The sequence below is a fragment of the Scleropages formosus genome, chromosome 10 (genome assembly GCF_900964775.1).
Source record: "Scleropages formosus chromosome 10, fSclFor1.1, whole genome shotgun sequence".
Lineage (NCBI taxonomy): Eukaryota > Metazoa > Chordata > Actinopteri > Osteoglossiformes > Osteoglossidae > Scleropages > Scleropages formosus.
This window is the reverse complement of record NC_041815.1, coordinates 19,714,825-19,733,494: the sequence shown is the minus strand read 5'-3', so window position 1 is coordinate 19,733,494 and position 18,670 is coordinate 19,714,825. Positions and strand designations below refer to the sequence as shown.

Sequence of the window (18,670 nt, the reverse complement as noted above, 5' to 3'; positions counted from 1 at the left end):
TCCCGTTCAAGTATCGCCCAGGACACCCTGGTTTACGAAAACCATTCACTGGAACTGCGTACTTACATTTGTATACTGACAGTGCATCTAAGTTATCGTGCTGTGCTGGTTGGTCAGCAGAAGCAATCGATTAAGCTGAATGAACAACTTTCAGAGAGCAGCGATAACCTCTGCATGGGCCGTGAAACTGAGGGCCCTCAGTGGAGAACCAACAGACAAGCAAACATTACAGGCCACCACATTATTTTTCCATTTCAAAAGCAGATTTTGAACATTGCCACCTGCTCGTACCAGGAGGGGGAGACACGTCTTCAGTTTTTGTTCCAGCTCTTCTGCATTCATTCATTGTTTCCATTTGCTGTAGCGCGTTTCCAAAGCTCTGCTTTCTGCATCAGCCTGTCGGTCTACCGCAGCTGACATGTAGGCCTACTACTCTGGCGCCATATATGTTCAGACTCAGTTTTGGTCCTTCTTAGTAACAAGTAAATTGCTCAGTGTGAATGCGTGGCTGGGGGGCACGGTGGTGCGGCGAGTTCGGCCGAGTCCTCTTCTCCGGTGAGTCTGGGGTTCGAGTTCCACTTGGGGTGCCTTGTGATGGACTGGCGTCCCGTCCTGGGTGTGTCCCTCCCCCTCCAGCCTTGCGCCCTGTGCTGCTGGCTTAGGCTCTGGTTTGCAGCGAGCCCACTTGGGACAAGCAGTTTCAGTCTGTGTGTGTGTGTGTGTGTGTGTGTGTGTGTGTGAGAGAATGTGTGGCTAATGCATCTTCCCCTATAATAAGAAGCCACGTGCAATGATATTATCTACTGAGTGCAGGAGCATCTCTCTTTTACGCTGTTGGGTTAATCATTCCTAGAGAGCTGTGTGAGAGCACTTAAATTACACCCCGGACTGAGCTCAGTCATCACTGCTCCAGCCAAGTGCTCTGTGTGTGCGCGCGCTCCCGCTAAAAGCAGTACGTGCACGCTGTGTAGAGGATGGTACGAGTCACGGTTAGGCCAACTGCATCTCTGCTCTTAGCGTGTGATTTTACCCTTGGGGGTTCCACAGTGTGGACGCTGACCGTCTGAAAGGCCTTTCGGCCGATGAGATTTTAACGGAGGGACCGAAGCGAAGTCCATCGGTTAAAGGATCTCTTCGGTGACGTCCCGTAGCGCAGGTACAGTGTGATCCACGCTGTCACACCGGTCCTCCTGCACACATGGAGATAAGGATGTTTAAATCAGGGCAAAGTGCCCTTAATGACATTACAGCGAATGTCGTTCATGGTACTTTCACAGCTAAAATGCCGTGACTCTGGATTCCATTATACTCAATTGAAAGACAGGAGGACTTGATTGAGTTACTAGGAATCACGTGCACAGAAAGAGTGTCTGGCTGGAGCTGCGCGCGAACTGTTAGGATCCACTAAGTTATTTCTCCACGTGACAGGCTGCCTCTCCAGCAACTGCTAGTTTGCGTTTAATACTCGAACATTTAAATGCAAAAGAAATTCACGTATCGTATTTGGAAAACAGCTACACGTTTGCTGAAACCGCACATTCTGATGTTAAAATGTGGTAAAACGATTAAGGCGCTTGAGGCGGGCTCTAGGATTTGGCAACAACGAACGGCTGTACTGTAGGTTTATTTCTGCGAGCTCCAGCAATATCAGTTATTTTCATAAAACATGGATGGTCCCATGAGCGCAACAATTACTCCTTGTTCAAATGACTCAAACTGTCGGGAAAGGACGGTGGGCTTTGTAACGCTGCCGCCGTGAAACGCGTCCGCACGTAGAAGAGCCGAGGCCCGTAGAAAAGCGCTCCGTACAAACGTTAGCGGAGCGCCTTCTATTTCAAAGCGCGCACTGATACCGAGGCGGAAGTGCCTGCGGTCTGAGAACCCACGGCGTCGCGCACGCTCCCTCTGGCGGTCGGAACGGCTCACTGCAAGTGCGGTTATTAAGGGGCGCGCGAATGCCCCCCCCCCCGGCCCCCTAGCCCCGCCCAGCGGTCAGGCCTCGCTGCGAGGCAGAGCGAGAGCGGCAGGGCGCGGCTGGAGGGAGATGAAGAAAATAGAAGTAAAGCCCCACTTGGCGGTCCTCCATACTTCTGGGAAGAACAATGAAGAGAAGCCCCTCCCGTGGAGTGGGAGGCGCCGAGGGCAGCGAGGACGGGCGACTTGACTTAGGAAAGGAGCCCAAAGATGTTGGCGCGTTGGGAAAAGCGCCGCAACCGGACCGTGTCTCTTCGCGGCCAGGAAGCGCCGGCACCGGCGGCTCGGAAGACGCCGTCCCCCGTGTCCCGCTGTCCTCCCGCTCGGGTCCCATCTGAAGGGAGCCTGCGCTCGGGTGGGGGACGCGGCGAAGGTCCTGCACACGAGAGCCTTTCCAACTGACATCTCCCGCCTTCCGGTCCGAGAGCTCGCGCCGCACGTCCGCAGACTTTCGAGGGATGTGGACGGAGCTTTCGGGTCTCTTGGGAAACTTTCTGTCCCCTTCCAGCTGGTTCGCGTCCACATTTTGCCGCCTGCTGCCTCCCCTGTGTGGTTCGAGGCGGAGGGAGGCAGCGATGCCGCTTTCGGCCTTTATACTTGGTGGTGGGCAATTGCGATAATGTGTTCTCCAGTGCGGGGACCAGGTTTGCTGATCTGGCAGAAGTACAGCATTACACAGTACAACAGAGTAGAACACACACAGTCTCATAGAGCAGCTCCAACCGGCGGCATCATCGTTTGCAGGCCCCTCATAACGCCGATGGGCTGGATGCCGGCCTCAGCTCCAGAGCAACGGCCTGTCGGTTTCTCCCATTTGCTGTCCTTCAACAAACACACACACACACACTCACAGAGACACGTCAAACAGCAGTTCCGCTTCACTGTGCATCCGTGCCGTTTGCACTCGATTGCTGTCGTCGTCAAATGACATCGCCCAGGTTTACCAAATGGTTGGAATCTCTTTTTAAACTTTGCTCTATTTACAGTGCATATAAGTTGCATATGTACTAAATCATAATTGTCAAAGTGAAACATTTTAAATGTACTTTCAGCAAGGGAGAACGTTTAGTTAAAAGTCCACGGCGGAGAATCCGTGCGATCCGACTTGAGGAAGACGTACGAAGACATCCGGTTAATTGATCCGACGAGCCCCGACCGGACGAAGGGAACGTCCCCGGCAGACGTCGTACCGCCGTGACATTTAGAGCAGAGCGGCGCGTCGCCGTAGCGCGCGAGGCCCAGGCGCGGGCCGGAAAACGCACTCGTGACGAGACGGAAGGAGAGCGGCGGACGCATGCGAGAGTGTGGAGCCGGAGGCGCGGTCGCCTTCAGATCTGCAGGCTAAGCTGATGCCATTAATCAAATGCGGCCGAGGAGCCATATCACGGATGCGGCAAACGTGCTCCAGCAAAGGCGTTCGCGCTCGCGCACACAATTAGCTGAGGTATTTGTGCTCTGTAGGGTTCTGCAGTCTTGGACAAATAGCCATTGGAGTAACATTTCTAAAGTATATGAAATAAAAGACAAAGGTAAGGCGCTACACTGCAGGACATCCCGCTGCTCAAATTGGTCTTACATAATAACCAATTTCAGAACATGCTGGTTGTATTCTTTTGAGAAAGCTATTTTCAGATAAAAATACAGAAAAACAGCGCTGAAGATTTTCTTTACCTTATTTCTGGTGGAGCCGCTCAAGCGAAATATACCTTTATACCCACACACTACAGCTTTTCTGCATAATTTGGCTTTCCTACTTGAATTTTTATTCATATACTCTCTGGCAGCTGTAGGGTTCGAGTCCCACTTGGGGTGCCTTGCGATGGACTGCCGTCCCGTCCTGGGTGTGTCCCCTCCCCCTCCGGCCTTACGCCCTGTGTTACCGGGTGGGCTCCGGTTCCCTGCAACCCCACTTGGGACAAGCAGTTTCTGTGTGTGTGTGTGTGTGTGTGTGTAGTTGAATTTGTGCTTGCTTAGGAGGGCTTTAACTATTATTACTATGATTGTCATTTTATTATTGTTATTATGTAGCACATGCCTTTGTCCAAGGCAGCTTTCAAAGTCCACATTGTTACAGTGTACGGTTAGGTTCGTACATGGAGGGTTGAACAGCAGTTAAAGGAAGAGAAATGAATAAATATGGTTTTTTTGGCGTAAGATGACTGGCGCACAGTGGACTTTGCAGTGATTGTTCCTGCTCTATGCCTTCCCCTTGGCAACTCTGCCTACTGTGGCGCTTTCTAATGTATATAAATTACCCATTCACCGCTGTATCCATGGAAACCCAACCTCTGCCTACTATAGGCCAGGTTCACGGGACCCGGGTAACTGTTCCTCCTCTTCTTCTAACTTCGCATTTTCTGGTATTCTTGCACTCCCTCCCCCAGCTTCTCACAGCCCAGCAGTAAGAAGTTAATACAAAAGCTTTACTAGTAAAACGCAGAGATTTCCTGGTAAAGGGGCCGTGCTTTACATTTACCTTTATGTTTCTGGGTAAGTCTTCCCTTCCGGTTTCCGACAGAGCAAACTGTCCCTCGTGCGGACCGACCCCGATATGACCCTGACAGATTCCGTTGATCGTGGGAAGGTTAGTTCCCAACATAAATTCCTGCACAGCGGCAAAGCCACGTGCACTCAGCTGAGGAAGGACAGAGATGTTGTGAAAACTCATCGGTCTGGAAAGCCCTGGTGCCACTGTAAAGTCTGGTTGCTGTAAACACTCAGCTGTTTTGATAGTGGGAACTAATAAACTGGAGATTAGCAAAGGATCAGAGCAGCGGCCAAGACAGAGCAGGAAAGAAGCCAACGAGGAATTAGAAGCAGGAAGCTGAGAAATGAGTACAGAAAGTCTCTGCGAGAAACTAACAAAGAGAGTTAATGCCGACTGGAGGGCTGGTGGCAAAACTATCCATTTGTTCGTCCATCCACCCATCAACAGTAAACGCTACTCTAGAGCAGGGTCGTGGTGGTCCGGAGCTTATCCCAGAAGAACGGGGTGTGAGGCAAGGTCAGGATGGACAGGACGCAGTCCCATCTCAAGGCCCTAAAACCACACGGGCCACAGTAGGGAGGAGGAGAGAATCATCTCACTGTCAGACAGCACAGGAAGATGGACTCCGGATCTGTTCGCGGTTCACATGCTACTTTGGTTCAAAATTGTCACACTTTTGCAGGCTTCTGGAGCTCTTACCTGAGCACAGGGAAAGGTCCTTCAAGACCCAAGCGCTGAAATCACCAGAAGCGAAATCAGACCAATAATTCTTAAAGGAGCCTTAAACGAAGGATGCTGCACATATCCATAGATAATATAAACATGCAATCAGAACATCGACACTTGAACGTTTAATATTATATTATTTATTTATCTTTGTACAATGTAATTACAATACAAATATGTAGGTTTAGATACAAAATTTTGTAAATAAAGATTAAAAATAAGCTTCACTGGTTTGTTATCACTACACTACAGTTTACAATCAAGTTTATGAGGTAATTTAGTTTTCTCGTTTTGCCATAAATGTAATCAACCTACATTTATATTTTTGAGGGGCATTTGTAGGGGCTGGGGAAAAAAGTAAATCGAACACGGACTCGCTCTGAAATCCATACAGGGAAAGGGTCAATTAAAAAAAACCAACGGAAATCGTGGCCCCTTGCTGGCAATTTTTGTCATTTGGTGATGGGAATGAGGGGGGATGTCAGCACTGTGCCACATGCCTTATTGACGGAGCAATTAGGAGTTAATGGCCAAGAATCTCCACGAAGAGCCATGAATGTTTGCAAATTGCTGTCCTGTCAGCCACTCGTGACCACAGTCAAACGGTTAAATGTAATGTAATGTACACCTACAAGTCAGGGACGGTTCTTCTAAAGCGCTTGTCCCTGCAGGGGGTTCAACTCGGCTCACGACGCGTGCATTTTCGTACCGGTGTGGTTTGTACTTCGTCTCTTCAGGAACAGATCCTCGATAAGCGTACCTGACCTTCTGTCTATCATGTGCTCTTTAACATTTGACCCGCCTCCCTGCCAAAAAACTCCTTAGCCAACCAACCACACGCTGAAGTCAACCTGCAGAAGCATGTTAAAGCCTTCGTTCTCAGCCTACGTAACGAAAGGTGTCAAACGGAACAGGAACTATACACATTCTGGAATCCAGGGAGAGGTCAAGGGTTACTGCTCTCAGTCAGTTCTGCAACAGGCAGCGTCTTCTTTAGCCACGGACACCCCGTCCTTAATCTCAAACATCAAAAAATCAAACTTCATCATGAACAAATTGCCTGCGCCCCTATGGTATCACAGGATCTGGCCTCATTCTCACAACCGCAAACAATTCCCACTTTCAGCCGTTCACATCCGGAAAACATTTTATAAAAGCTGTCCACCAGCACAATCCAAAACATCGTATGGCATCCTTTTCATGAACTCACATATTGTTTGCCCAAGAAGCCCATTTGTAACCTATCTCTATTCACTTCATTGAATAAAAAATAAGAAAAAAATAAGCTCAACACCCTGCCTTCAACATTGGGATCATTTTGCTTCCGACCTCCACTCTATGCTTCTCAGCTACATTCTTTCCCTGTCCCTTCCTCTTCCTCCCTCTCGCTCACACTCACACACACACAAACACACCCTGCCTTTGTGTACAGTGCCTTTGTCCACCTCTGCTCCTAGACCTTCTCCTTCCCCCCTAGGGCTTTGGGAGGCCAGGAGCACAACACCTTCTCCTCCTCCTCCTCCTCGAAACACTCCTCTTCAAAGGACCACTGAAAAAAACAAGTCAGAGCTGGAATCATGAACACTGGCCAGATGACAGCAGCTTACTGTAAAAACTTGAGTTGTGTAAAGAACCACTGTGTAAAAAAGCACTTCCTTAAGAGTTTATGATTCTGAGTGTTTGTGATCCTGACAAGAAGAATGTCCTTCATTCACCCACCCACTCTTCCACTATCAAGCCATTCTTGCCTTTACCCAACAAGCGCAAACCACTCTACAAAAGACTCACAAGTTCTGTGTCTCGTCCTTCAAGCTCAACCCCTCGGTACATCCTCTTCACACCTACGGAACAACTCGTTCGGTTCATTTTTGCCATGCGACATTTGAACATGCAACTATATTTGACTTTGGCTTTACAAAGTAGGTCTTCTGAATGCCCTGAACATTCCAGCGTCTACTTCAGGATGGACGTGTCGTTTCTACACGGGAAGGTCGGGGGGGTGGGGGGTGGGTGTCCATAGTGGTACACAAGTGATGCAGTCAGGTTGAATAGCAATTGACTGTCACACACAGGGCAATAAATAGGGGAGAGAACAAGCTATTTACACTCTCACACAAGACACACTCACAGCTTGGTCAACGAGGCTGTAATTACGCAGTCTTTCATTTGGTGAGTCAATCCTCCAGTCAGATCTACTAACAGCTGGCATTAATCACTTCCTTCCACCCTTAGAAACATAAATACAATAATATTCACAAAGGGAAAATAAGTTACAATGTTTTGGTGATTAAAATATTTAAATGATAACTGATAAATGATAACTTGACAAACAAACAAATTAATAACTTAAACATCATTTTGGCCACCAGAAGCTTCCTCCTTTTGTTGGTCATGTGGAACTCATCTTTTTAATGCCCCTGCTTGAGATGATGTCATTTGCTAGTCAACCAGAGCCCTGCACAGTTCGGCATCAGCCCGTCTGTCCTCTTTCCACTGCTGTTGCAAGTCCAGATGCTTTTGTTCACCCTCTGATGCTCTTCTACTACCTTATCAGCATCCATCAGAGTTTTTGGGGCCGAGTCTGGGGTCCTAGTTGTTCCTCGGTCCCAGTGCCAAGTCTCGGTCCCGAGCTGCGGCAGAGAGAAGACGTCCGCTGTTTTCCTAACTGGTGTTCTGCTCTGAAGGTCTGCAGTTGCCTGTCCAGTCGGAGTCAGTGAAGCTCGGGAGGGCAAACTGACAGGTCTCCCATGGTAACACAAAGAGACGGGAAGCAACAGTGATGGAAGAGAGGTGGTTCAATTCCCTGTCGATCTGCATCACAGTTTATGCAGGTGGGAGTGGGGACTGGGATGCAGTTAAAGCTCAATTTCAAACGTCTTTTGGAGATCGTTGGAGAACGGGTTGGAGGTTTTCGGCTGCGTTTTGGACTCCAAAGCGGCCCACTGGGCTTCAAAACGCTCAGCCTCCTGGGAATCAGCACTGGGGGCAGGCTGCTGGGCAGCCTCCGCGGGCCACCCGGGGCCATTACTGGTGCCGTTCTGGTTGGCGGTGGTGGCAAGGATAGGGTTGGGCAGGAGGCCATTGGTGGCCGCCGGGTTGGCAAAGTGCGGCACTGGGAAGTTGCCGGTAGGCACGGGAAAGGGATGCGCTCCCGTGAGAGGACCCGTCTTGCCCCCTGAGCCGCTGCCCCCCGCCGAGGCACCCACCCCCGAGCTAGTGGCCGTGCAAAAGACATTGGCCACCATCTGCGAGGGTGTGATACCCACCACGGGGACACTGCTGCTGGGGTAAGCCATGCTGTTGGCCAGGGCAGGCATGTACGCCTGCATGGGCACGAAGGTGGGCTGCAAGGGTGGTTGGCCAAACATGCCCACCGGTGCCGGTGTGGCATCGAATACCATGGGGAAGGGCTGCATGGAGGTGGGCAACGAGCCAGGCGCAGCGGGCAGCGTAGGCACCGGTGGGGCCTGCTGGGTGGGCACCGGGGGTTGTTGCTGTGGCTGGGCCTTCACTGCCTTGGCTACCTCCTCCAGCCAGCGCTCCGCTTCGGATGGCGTCCGCTTGTGGCCGCTCGTAACAGGGGGCGGAGACTGCACCACCTGCTCTGTCTGCACCCATGAGGTTGTAGCTGTAGGGGGCACTAGAGGAACAAAAAGGAAGGGTAAAAAAAAACAAATAAGCACAAAAATGAGATGTACATTGTGCTGGTAACAACTGCTCTCGCTTCAGACAATCCGCTCTAAATAAAAATGCAACCGCACTCACCCTGGAGAGGTACTGGAGGAGGAGGGATGGCGGGAGGTGCTGCGCATGCTGGGATGCCATTGGTGGCGGTAGCAAAAAGGTCATCAGAGGGCTTGGTGAATGAGGTGTTGATCTGGCTGCAGAGTGCATTGATGCTGTCTGCCTCAGCTGCCACCGACAGGTCCATCTCGGGAACTGTGACAGAGACAGCGTGAGTCTGCGCTGCCGCACAGAGAGCAAACATTCAGCTGCACGCTAAACAGTCCCTCTGTTGAAATTGTTAGACACATTATATTAATCAGCACTTTCTGTGCCTCTGTATGCATCCTTTGAAATCTTCCACAGAAAAAATGTGAGAAGACCCAGCTCTTCCTGCAACTCCACCACCGCAGCTGCAAAAATAGCCTATGGCTCATAATTCTGTATCAGTGTCTCATAGAGAGTTAAGTGGTCAAACAGAAGGAGCCCTGGGCAGTGAGACCAGCGCTGTGCTTAATCGAATGAAAGACGCCTGCAGGGTTTCACTGTGACAAACAGTCTCAGAGAAAGCAGCTGTAGGGTCACTCCAGAGAGGCTGGGAAGACAGGGTACGAGAGGGAAAGGGGGAGGGGAGAGGGGCTCTATCAGGCCAGCTGATCAGGGCTTGGATCAATATGCCCTTTGTGTGGAGAGAGTCCCAGGGTACTCAGGGCAAGAATGACTTAGATGCTGAAGTGTGTGTGTGTGTGTGTGTGTGTGTGTGTGTGTGTGTGTGTGTGTGTGTGTGGATGACAAAGGCAGCCTGCCTCAATACCAGCCCGTATCTCTTGTCAATATCATTCAGTCCTTAGGGGATAGAGCTTGCAGGCAAGGTAATGTAAATTTAAAGAAATGTTCACTGCTTTGAAAACAAAACACACAAACTTCATCAGCTCCTGTGATGTGGAAATATCAGCCGTTGCCATGTTTTAACAACAGTTAAAACAGCACCGTGTCTGCTAGAGCTTCCCGGATGAAAATTGCTGTAACTATCATGATTAGCACATATTGTAGCAGGGTGTTTGCTCTAGTAATTGTTATAATTATGATGGTGTTAGCAGTTGCCCCCAGGAACACTTTGAAAGGAGGTCCAACCAAAAACAAGGAAAATAATTATAACAATTATGGGAATTATGAGCCTGGTACAAGCGGCAGGGCGGGCCTTTGCTGACTCATGGTGTGACTGGCAGGTGAGCAGCTCTTGATGGCTCAAGTAGAGGCACACCTGGGTTCTTGGCCTGGAAGTCGGTCTTGCGCTGTAGGGTGGAGGGCAGGTCATTGAGGCGTAGCGACAGCTGCCGCTTGAAGGGCGAATTCTTCTGGCTGAGGGCTGGAAAACCACGGAAGGAGCCCTGGCGCACCAGCTGCTCGATGGGGGCATGGCGGCGGGGAATGGCGTGGGGCCCGCTGGACTCCGCCCGGTCCACTGGTGACGCCGCACCTTCCGGAGGAGAGGCAGTACCAGGAGGGATGGCAGGTATGGCACATGCTGGGTCTGCTGGACAGGGATGAGGGGATGGACATGTGGATCACAGCACATCAATAATCTGCCTCCATCCAGGGCTCCAGGAAAATCACACCAACACAGGTTAAACACACATATATATAGGGACTCCTGGCTAAACAGATCTCACGAGTGCTGTGCGAGGTTTAAAGCCACCAGACCTCCAGTAAGCTTAATTCATAAATAACATTCAAGTTGAGGTTATTTGCTTATTCAAAGAAAGAGTTCAAAATTACAACCGAAGAAGGTGTTTCCAGGAGATGGGAGAGGTGCCGAGTGGTGTTTCGCCCAGAAGGTAGAACGTGAGGTACCTTTCTTCTTTTCCTGCAACTGCTTCATGATGTCCTCCCGGTCACCCGGCTGGCTGCTTGACGTAACGCGGAAAGATCCCTCCCGTACAAATGAGGTGCGGCTCGCGTCGAAGGAGGCTGTGACGCCGCACTCCTTCTCCCGCCGCTGCTTGCGCTCGAGGCAGGCGGCGAAAGCGCAGCCCACTGCGTGGCTCAGGCGCTCCCCCTGGTAGACACAAGTCTGCTGTGTTACTGCCACCCCGTGTAAACAGCTCTGATTGAAGCTGCAATTTCTGCAGCAGTCTGCCTGGTTTAGAACACTCATACGCACACTGGGTGAATGTGCAATGGAGAACAATGTTGAAATTATATCAGAAATTAATGCCGTTCACATTTTTCCTGGTAGTGCGCTGCATATCGACCTTAATTTGACTAACTGAAGGTTTGTAAGAGATATTATTTTTATCAATTTTAAATAAGCAACTATAACAACCAGACCCGTAAATCCTTTCTCAATGGTCCCATTAGACTGCACCAATCAGACTCCTGATCTAGGATCAGTTACACCAAATCAAATCCGAAACCTGATCCAGACCTACTGGAAGTACACTCACTGAGTCTTTCAGCGCCATGAAGCAGTGGCAGATCCAGCGCCGCGTGGTCCCGTCGCGGCAGATGTAGGAGAAGGCTTTGTCATAGTTCCGGTCAGGTGCACAAAAGGACACCTTCTCTATGGTCTGGTCCACAATGAGGTCCTGTGAGCAGACAAGTCCCACATAGCAAGGATGAACCACATATTACCATATATTACCACACAAAGGCAATTTGCAAACTGGTTAACCAACTATTAAGAGCTCAGTATGAAATATAAATAGATTTGATTATATTCACGTTTAAATTCTTGCAAACAGACTTGAATAAAATGCTCTCTATGAAGTCCATCCACACACACAACTGTCACTGACAACGTATGAATGTGCAAGAATTCCACATAGAACGACGGTCCTGCAAAAGAGTGTATTTAAATCAACTGTGTCTGAGAGCATTTTTAAAATTGCACTTCTGACACCAACTGTGACCCATGACAACAGTGTCAAACATGTGCCAGATCAGCATTCTCTCTCTGGCACTCTTTCCAAGCCCACTGGTGACTAAGGGCCCATCCGAGCCTGCGGTGGGACGTGCCCCTCGTCTGGCGCCAGTGCCACCATAGGCCCCAGTCTGCAGCACAGGCCAAAATGGACCAAGTGGGAGTTGAGCGATGAGGGGGCCAACAAGACTGGCTGAGGAGGGGGTTACTCACTTGCTCTTGTTTCTTTCCTCGCTCCCCCCTCACAAGAAGGAAGAGGGGAAGAATGCCCCTTTCACTGAAAGCCAATTAGCCAAAGAGGGAGCCGGGTTTCGGAGGTGAAAGGATGGTCTCGTCGGATGGGGGCGGGGGTGTGAGTGTGTTTGAGTGTGTGTGTCAGTAAGGGGTGGATGATGGGCAAACAGTCCAAAGTGAAGGAAAATGAGTCAGATGCAGGAGGCAGAAAGCTGCATTTCTATAGCTCTTCTCCCCTTTAGTTTGACTTTGAGGAGGAAGGGGAGTTTGAGGTGAGGAGGCAACCGGGTCTGCTCATTAAGAGGAGGATAAGAGGAACCAGGAGGTGGGGGTGGGCAGCGACATCCATGTGGAGCCATGCAAGAAACAAAAAGACAGCATTGTGCTTTTCTCCTTTACTTCTCTTCTCTGAAAAGGGGGTCCAGTAATTACTGTCACGATGGGAGGTCCCTGGGCTCTGTCCCCTCCACTCCCCCCTAAATCGCCCCGCTGAAAACTGTGCCACGGCTGCCTGATGTGGCTCCGGAGAGATGCAGCAACTCCATCAGGGCAATGATGGCCTGAGCCTTAGAGCCAAGCCCCAAGCGTGACATCATCTACCTACAAACTTCAAGGAGCAACTTCTGAGTGTCAAGAGGCTGGAGAGCAGAGGAGAGCAGCTGATAATACAACTTGGCTTCAGGAGACAGACATGCTCACCCGCGGTATCTTCCCGAGCTCATCTTCACCTGCTCATCCAATTACATGCTCATTTGATAGCTGGGGCTATGAGTATTGGATTTTTGGTCTTGAGCAACCATGTATATTTCTAATAATTTGCTCTGGTTATCCGTACAAGAGAGCAGCACAGAAATCTTCACGAAACAGTCCATAAACATGAATTTTTGAGTTGCGACTGCATCTGTTTTTTGAAGCTGAAAAATCAGTCCGGAGCCCAGGGTCTGTTTCCTTCTCATATATGAACTATCTAACATTACAGAAAGTATGCCAAAAAGTGTCACTCGCACATTCCTCAGGTGCAAACTCACCTTGGTTTTGTCGTCCACGACTCTCAGGCCATCTGCAGACACCCAGAGAACAGCTTTGACAGATTTCTTTCCACTCTGAAACACGAAAATGCCAAAACAGAAGGGTTACTTTCTGATATGACAATGTTTTGAATCAGTATTTGACTCAGATATCCTATGCAAGGTGCCTATTTGACAAGGATTTGATCATCCCGAGACAGCAGGAACAGCAGTTAAGGCTTGCTGATCACTGCATCAGGGCCCTTCTGGATCACAGAAAGCAAAGGAAACTGTGTTTCTCAGGGATCACAGTCACAGTTGCTCATGTTGTCTCCAGTCTCTGTCCCTTTGGTGAGGAACACACATTGTCTGAGGTTCCGAGACCAGTCTTCCAACGAGCCTTACTGAACTAGCCTTAAACACTTGCTGTGAAGGAGGAAGAGAGCATCATGGTGCAGAAAATCCAGAGGTTCCAGAGAGCTGGCAGAGCCCGGGGTGCAGGTTGTGGGGGCTTACAACTGAGTGAGGCTAAAAATACCATCAAAATAAAAAGGAGGAGTCCTGCATGGCTGCTTCCAGCAGAGAGAGAGCTGCAGGAAATCACTCTGAAAACAGCCTAAAGGCCCTGTGAAGCAGCGAACAATTTGCATAATCCTGGATAGAGTGTGAGAGAGAGAGAGAGAGAGAGAAAGGTAGAAGGTTGAGAAGAGGATGAGAAGGTTGAGAAGTGGACCTCCTTCGTGCAGCTTATGCTAAGTAATCAGGGTGCCTGACGCTGTAGAGGGAGGACAAGCTGCTCTCCCCGCTCCTTCAGGGTGGTATAAGGGAGATGCCACTTGGATACAGCTTGGAGAGTGACGAGCAAGGAAGGCACGGAGAGGAAGGGTTTTGGGAATAAGAGGGTGGAAGAAAGTGCAGAAAGAACAACACAGAGGCAGAGGGAGAAGCAGCGATTCCATCAAAGCCTATCGAGCCTCGGCTTGAAGCTGGATACACGCTGCTGACCTTGAACCCACATACAGTCCCCAGCACGGTAACTCCATACAGTTCCAACACCCATCCAAACAGAGTCAGCGGGAAAACAAACGGGGGATAAACCCCTCCAGGGCTTTCAGCTGGAGAGCTCTGAGGACTGGTCCTGCGAACAGAGGTAAGAGCAGGGAGCCTGGGAGAAAACAAGCCTTCGCCAACATCCATGAAGAGCCTGGCTACAACCGCGACCCCAAGGCTAACCTTCTGTGCCGTGTTCTGTGTTTCCAGCACTAGACAGGGTAGCGGCAGTGAAGACACCATGTGATAAGAGAAGGCCTTTCCAAAGGCGCTCTTTAAGGGCCGGCCAAAAAAAATGAAACTAAACAGGAAAGACACAGAGAGCAAAAAGGGAAGCAGAGATGTAACAGCAGCAAAACCGAAGGAGAAAACAAAAAAGGAGGCGCAGGAAGCAGGAAGGGGAGTGGATACTGAAGATCTCTTGTCCAACGGCTGCACCACCACACTCATTGATTCGGATTTCCGTTGTGAAGCTGCTTGTGTGCCTACCATCTCTGTCAAATGTCAGCTGCATCCAGTAGATGTAGACAATTCCAGTCCCCAAATGCCACACCGTGTCTGGCTTCCATTTAGTCCAAGCACTGAATTCACACATTGGACAACAGGAAGTGTTGCTGGTGTTGTGGGTCTAAATCAGCTACAACATGACGTCCCTCAATGCAGCCTTTGAAATACAGTGGTGACGCACTCACCACTTTGAGCTTCTTCACGGCCTCCTCACACACGTGCATGCCCCGGGACTCCTCCACCTCCACCAGGCCAAGGTACTGTAGCAGAGAGGGAGACACGGGTGGACACGGTCACACGTCCTTGCAGCGTCACGATGCCCGATACTCACGCTCACGGCGACCCCACACGACACCACCAACAGACAGGTCCTGTGCTCAGGCACACAATTTCGAGGAAAAAAGAGAAAACGGAAAGCAAACAATAAAAGAGGATGGCATCCTAGTATAGATCCTGCCAATTCTGGGTCTTGCGTTCGCTGCGATGAGGAGGAGGTGCAGAAAGCAACAGTCAGCAGTGCCAGCTGACCTGGTTAGAACCACCTGCTGAAACTGCACAAAACAGCCGTGCCTTTCAGCCTTTCCACGACCCCCAGAATCCCTCTAAGTAAGTGGGACCAAGTTATAGGCTTAAAGGTTTCAAATAAAAGGCAATGTCATACAGTTAAAGGATTATCAGCGTTTAAAGGTGATAAGGAACCTATCAGACTCCAAAGATGCAATTAGTCTCCTTTTTTCTTCTCTTAGCTCACAAAAAAGACTCCATTGTCCTAGTTTTCCTAATGATCATAACAGAACTGAGAAATGCTGTGCAATCAGATTCTCTTTTAGTTTTCAGCAGAGGTCTGTTACAGGACATTTCTTTCACCGTACCCACATGGCTAACACGGCGAAAGGCCTCCCCTTGTGTGTGCTTTGGATCCCATCCAAATGTCGATATATTGACCATTGCTGTGGCACAAACCCTTTTAACATGGTGGTCCTCCTACTCCTATTTGGTGGGCTTTTTTGAAGCAGAGCAATTAGTTTCTTGGTCTTGGGTCAATTTCCATTAGATCTGCCTCCTGCCTCTCGCAGGGCACCCATGTGATCGCCACAATGAGACGCCCTATTCCATCGTCAGCAGGCAGCCCTGGTGAAGCCTGAACTCCCATGATGCACCTGTGCTGGAGTGCTTCCCAATTTGGCTGCAACGAAGCACTTTTCACAAATAAAAAAATAGCAAAAACGCTGAATTGTTATAGCATCTCTGGGCCTCCTCCACTCCCCGTGTGGCAGCCACCTTCTGCACAGTGTGGCTGCTCTGCCTGTCTCTACACTGGCTGCCACTCCAGTAGCTCCCCACCCTCCCTCGTCTGCTCCCATCAGCGGTGGGTATTCAGGCGTTTGCCTTATCACTTCCTCTCCATCCTACAGGACGAGTCTCTTGTAGGATCGGCAAGTGCTAGGGGAGACGGGCCTGGAGAGGGGCCAAACCAGGATGTGGTACCCCCACCTCTCCTGTGATCAGACAGGAAGCTAAGAGCAGTTGGGAAATGGAGGCTCTGAGTTACACAAGATGCTGCAACTCCTCTGGAAAGGTCATTCTGATCAGGCATTAACAATAACGTCCTGCTGGCCTGGAAAGGCAGGGGTCCTTACCCGTACTGGGAAGTTGCATTTGCCCTTGCGCACAGCCTCTTCGTCAGCTTGCCACTGGTGCGGCCGGCTTGCCTCGGGCACGTAGGTGGGCTTCTTTCTCCGCAGGCTCTGCCGCAGCTTGTTCATCTCGAGGTCCCGGTCACTATAGTTACAGAGCAAACAGGGGCGAGGGGCACCACGATCAGCCTTAAAACATTAATACTGAAGTCTTCACAAGCGCATCAGCTATGACAGCTTAGCTTTTTCCCACCTGTTTCTACAGAACTGGTAAATTACTGCCGAAAGCAATGCGCTCACTCATCACAAACGTGAAATAATTCAGTCACTTGTGCGTAAGCCGTTTTTTCTCCCCCAATTGCTCAGAATCACACAGGTGCATAATGTCGTTTACCTTCACAACAGTCTACCCACAGAAAGTGGACTTCAATAAATGAACGGAGAAAAAAAACGACGTTGCCTTATTTCACAACAAATGCAACACGATCAACAACAGATATACAGACTTGTCTTTCGACTGAGTTTGTACAACGCTTTCTCTAAAGGACCATCTGAAGTTGCTGCAGCACATTACCATTCTGCCACAGGCTGCCGCATCTCTGCCCGATTGTCTCTGCGGTTCTTCTCGGAATATGTGGTTCACTCCTGAAAGCTCCGCGCTCACAGAGGCTGTCCCGCTACCCGTGAACAAAGTCAGTTGAACTGCGTGCGGTACTCGATTGCCTACAGTTCTCTCATCAAATAAAGAGCCTCAAAATGCTACAACCTATCTGTCTGAACAAGTGAAGTTGAACACAGAAGATGATGTTGGTGGTGAGAAGATAACCGCCCCACCGGTCCAGCGAAATGAGTTGCGGAGGACCAGCTGGGGTGAGCAGTTATATAAGCACACACACCCACACACACTCTGGGAATGTGTGATCTCTTCATTTCCCAGACCTATGCAGCCTTTAGGGCAACAGGACAAGTGTGTCAGCCTTACGGCTCAGCGGAAGCGTGCGCGCGCACATACCGATTCGGTTATTGCTATCCTGAGAAGTGTATGAAATCAGTGGCACCATGCAGCCACCTTACAGGGGCTGGTGCATGGGCCTGACTACTTGTGCCAAGTCCCTCAGGGGTCTGCCAGGCGCGGCACCATTCCGGACTGAGACAACCCTCTAGTCATCTATTACGGGCAACGACTGGCTGATTGATGGGAACCTGAATTTGGCCCCGTAGGGAAATGAGGAGTCCAAGCAAGAGAAACACAGCAGCTGTGTTACACTCGGGGGAGGCAGGGGTTGGACTCCTCTTTGCTTTAGGGGCTGATCTAATCGACACGCTATGAAGTCATCTGATCTAATGGCTGACGTCCTGCCAGAGAAACTGCTGGGGAAACAGGAAGGGGGGAGAAGGAGGCTGAGTAAGAGAGTGAGAAAGAGAGCGAGAGGGACATTGGAAGCCCTTGTTTCAACTTCAACATCTCATCACACTGAGGTCACTTACTGCAAAGATGACTGTCATCTTTGTTGCACTTTCTTGGCCAGGGTGTCAGAAATCTTCATCGTCAACTTCAGCTGCAAATACTCCTTAGCCTCTCACAGGATGGGACTATTGTAATTAGACAAAAACGGCCTGTGGGACAGCACAGGGGACCACCACGACACACTGAATTTCATCACAGGGATACAGAAACACTCAGTGCTGAAGGGGGACAGATCACTTTGCGCTCCGGGTGGTCTTCTTGAACAAAAGCTCCTGGGGACGGCCGGTAAGCACATCGCCATGAGTTCTGGGAAATGTTGACTCCACCTCCCACAGCTTTGAGGAAGGCCTGTGCTTCTTCTCCCAGACCTTTCTATTAGCAGTCTGCCTGAAAGGCACCCCTTCTCCCTGAACTGAGTGTGTCCAGACCCACAGTCTGATGATGGGATATTCTAGACCGCGGAAACTACGTTCACAGGCGTATCATTTTGGGCCCTGCATTGCGTAGGGGTGTCGCTGGGGTTCAACGCAGCGCTGGAAAAGCCAAGATAGCACTGAACGTCTTCCCTCGCAAGGATTCCACCCTGCAATGAAAAGCAGCTGGAGTCCAATCTGCAGTGCAATGAGCGGTGGAGGAGGGGCTGCAGTTAGCCCTCCCTAAACAAACACCCTCCGGTACAAATCGCCCTCCCCCTGCTTTCCATTCCCCTTGAAACATCAAGCCTCTCGAAAACTTTTATTTGAAACATCTGGAATACATTGAGGGACATCAGCTGTTCCCTTCTTCTCATCCTGTCTTGTTTGCTCTTGAGCGGACACCTTAGTGTCCCACGCCTGCCTGTTACTCCATGTCTGTATTATGGCCCCCTGCTCTCAGAAGAGCCTCCGGGAGTCAAAAGCTTGTCCGAGGAAGAGTCGGTGGACTCTGTCAAAC

General features: G+C 50.2%; 1 protein-coding gene across 5 annotated transcripts in view; it reads right to left on the bottom strand.

Annotated features, from left to right (window-relative positions):
- Positions 1-5,338: 5,338 nt before the first annotated feature.
- numbl (NUMB like endocytic adaptor protein) overlaps positions 5,339-18,670 on the bottom strand; it is a 43,177-nt gene continuing 29,845 nt past the window's right edge. For 2 of the 5 annotated variants that reach the window (XM_018742892.2, XM_018742889.2), the window contains exons 2-9: positions 16,273-16,414; positions 14,818-14,892; positions 13,097-13,171; positions 11,359-11,499; positions 10,766-10,970; positions 10,176-10,448; positions 8,954-9,127; positions 5,339-8,828 (exon numbers count right to left, since the gene is read on the bottom strand). In XM_018742892.2, the coding sequence (XP_018598408.1) occupies positions 8,044-8,828; positions 8,954-9,127; positions 10,176-10,448; positions 10,766-10,970; positions 11,359-11,499; positions 13,097-13,171; positions 14,818-14,892; positions 16,273-16,398 (1,854 nt within the window). In that variant the 5' untranslated portion in view covers positions 16,399-16,414 and the 3' untranslated portion in view covers positions 5,339-8,043. Of the gene's footprint in view, positions 8,829-8,953; positions 9,128-10,175; positions 10,449-10,765; positions 10,971-11,358; positions 11,500-13,096; positions 13,172-14,817; positions 14,893-16,272; positions 16,415-16,843; positions 17,025-17,757; positions 18,086-18,670 lie in introns of those variants that run through there. The other 3 variants (XM_018742893.2, XM_018742891.2, XM_018742890.2) reach the window with 3 other exon arrangements.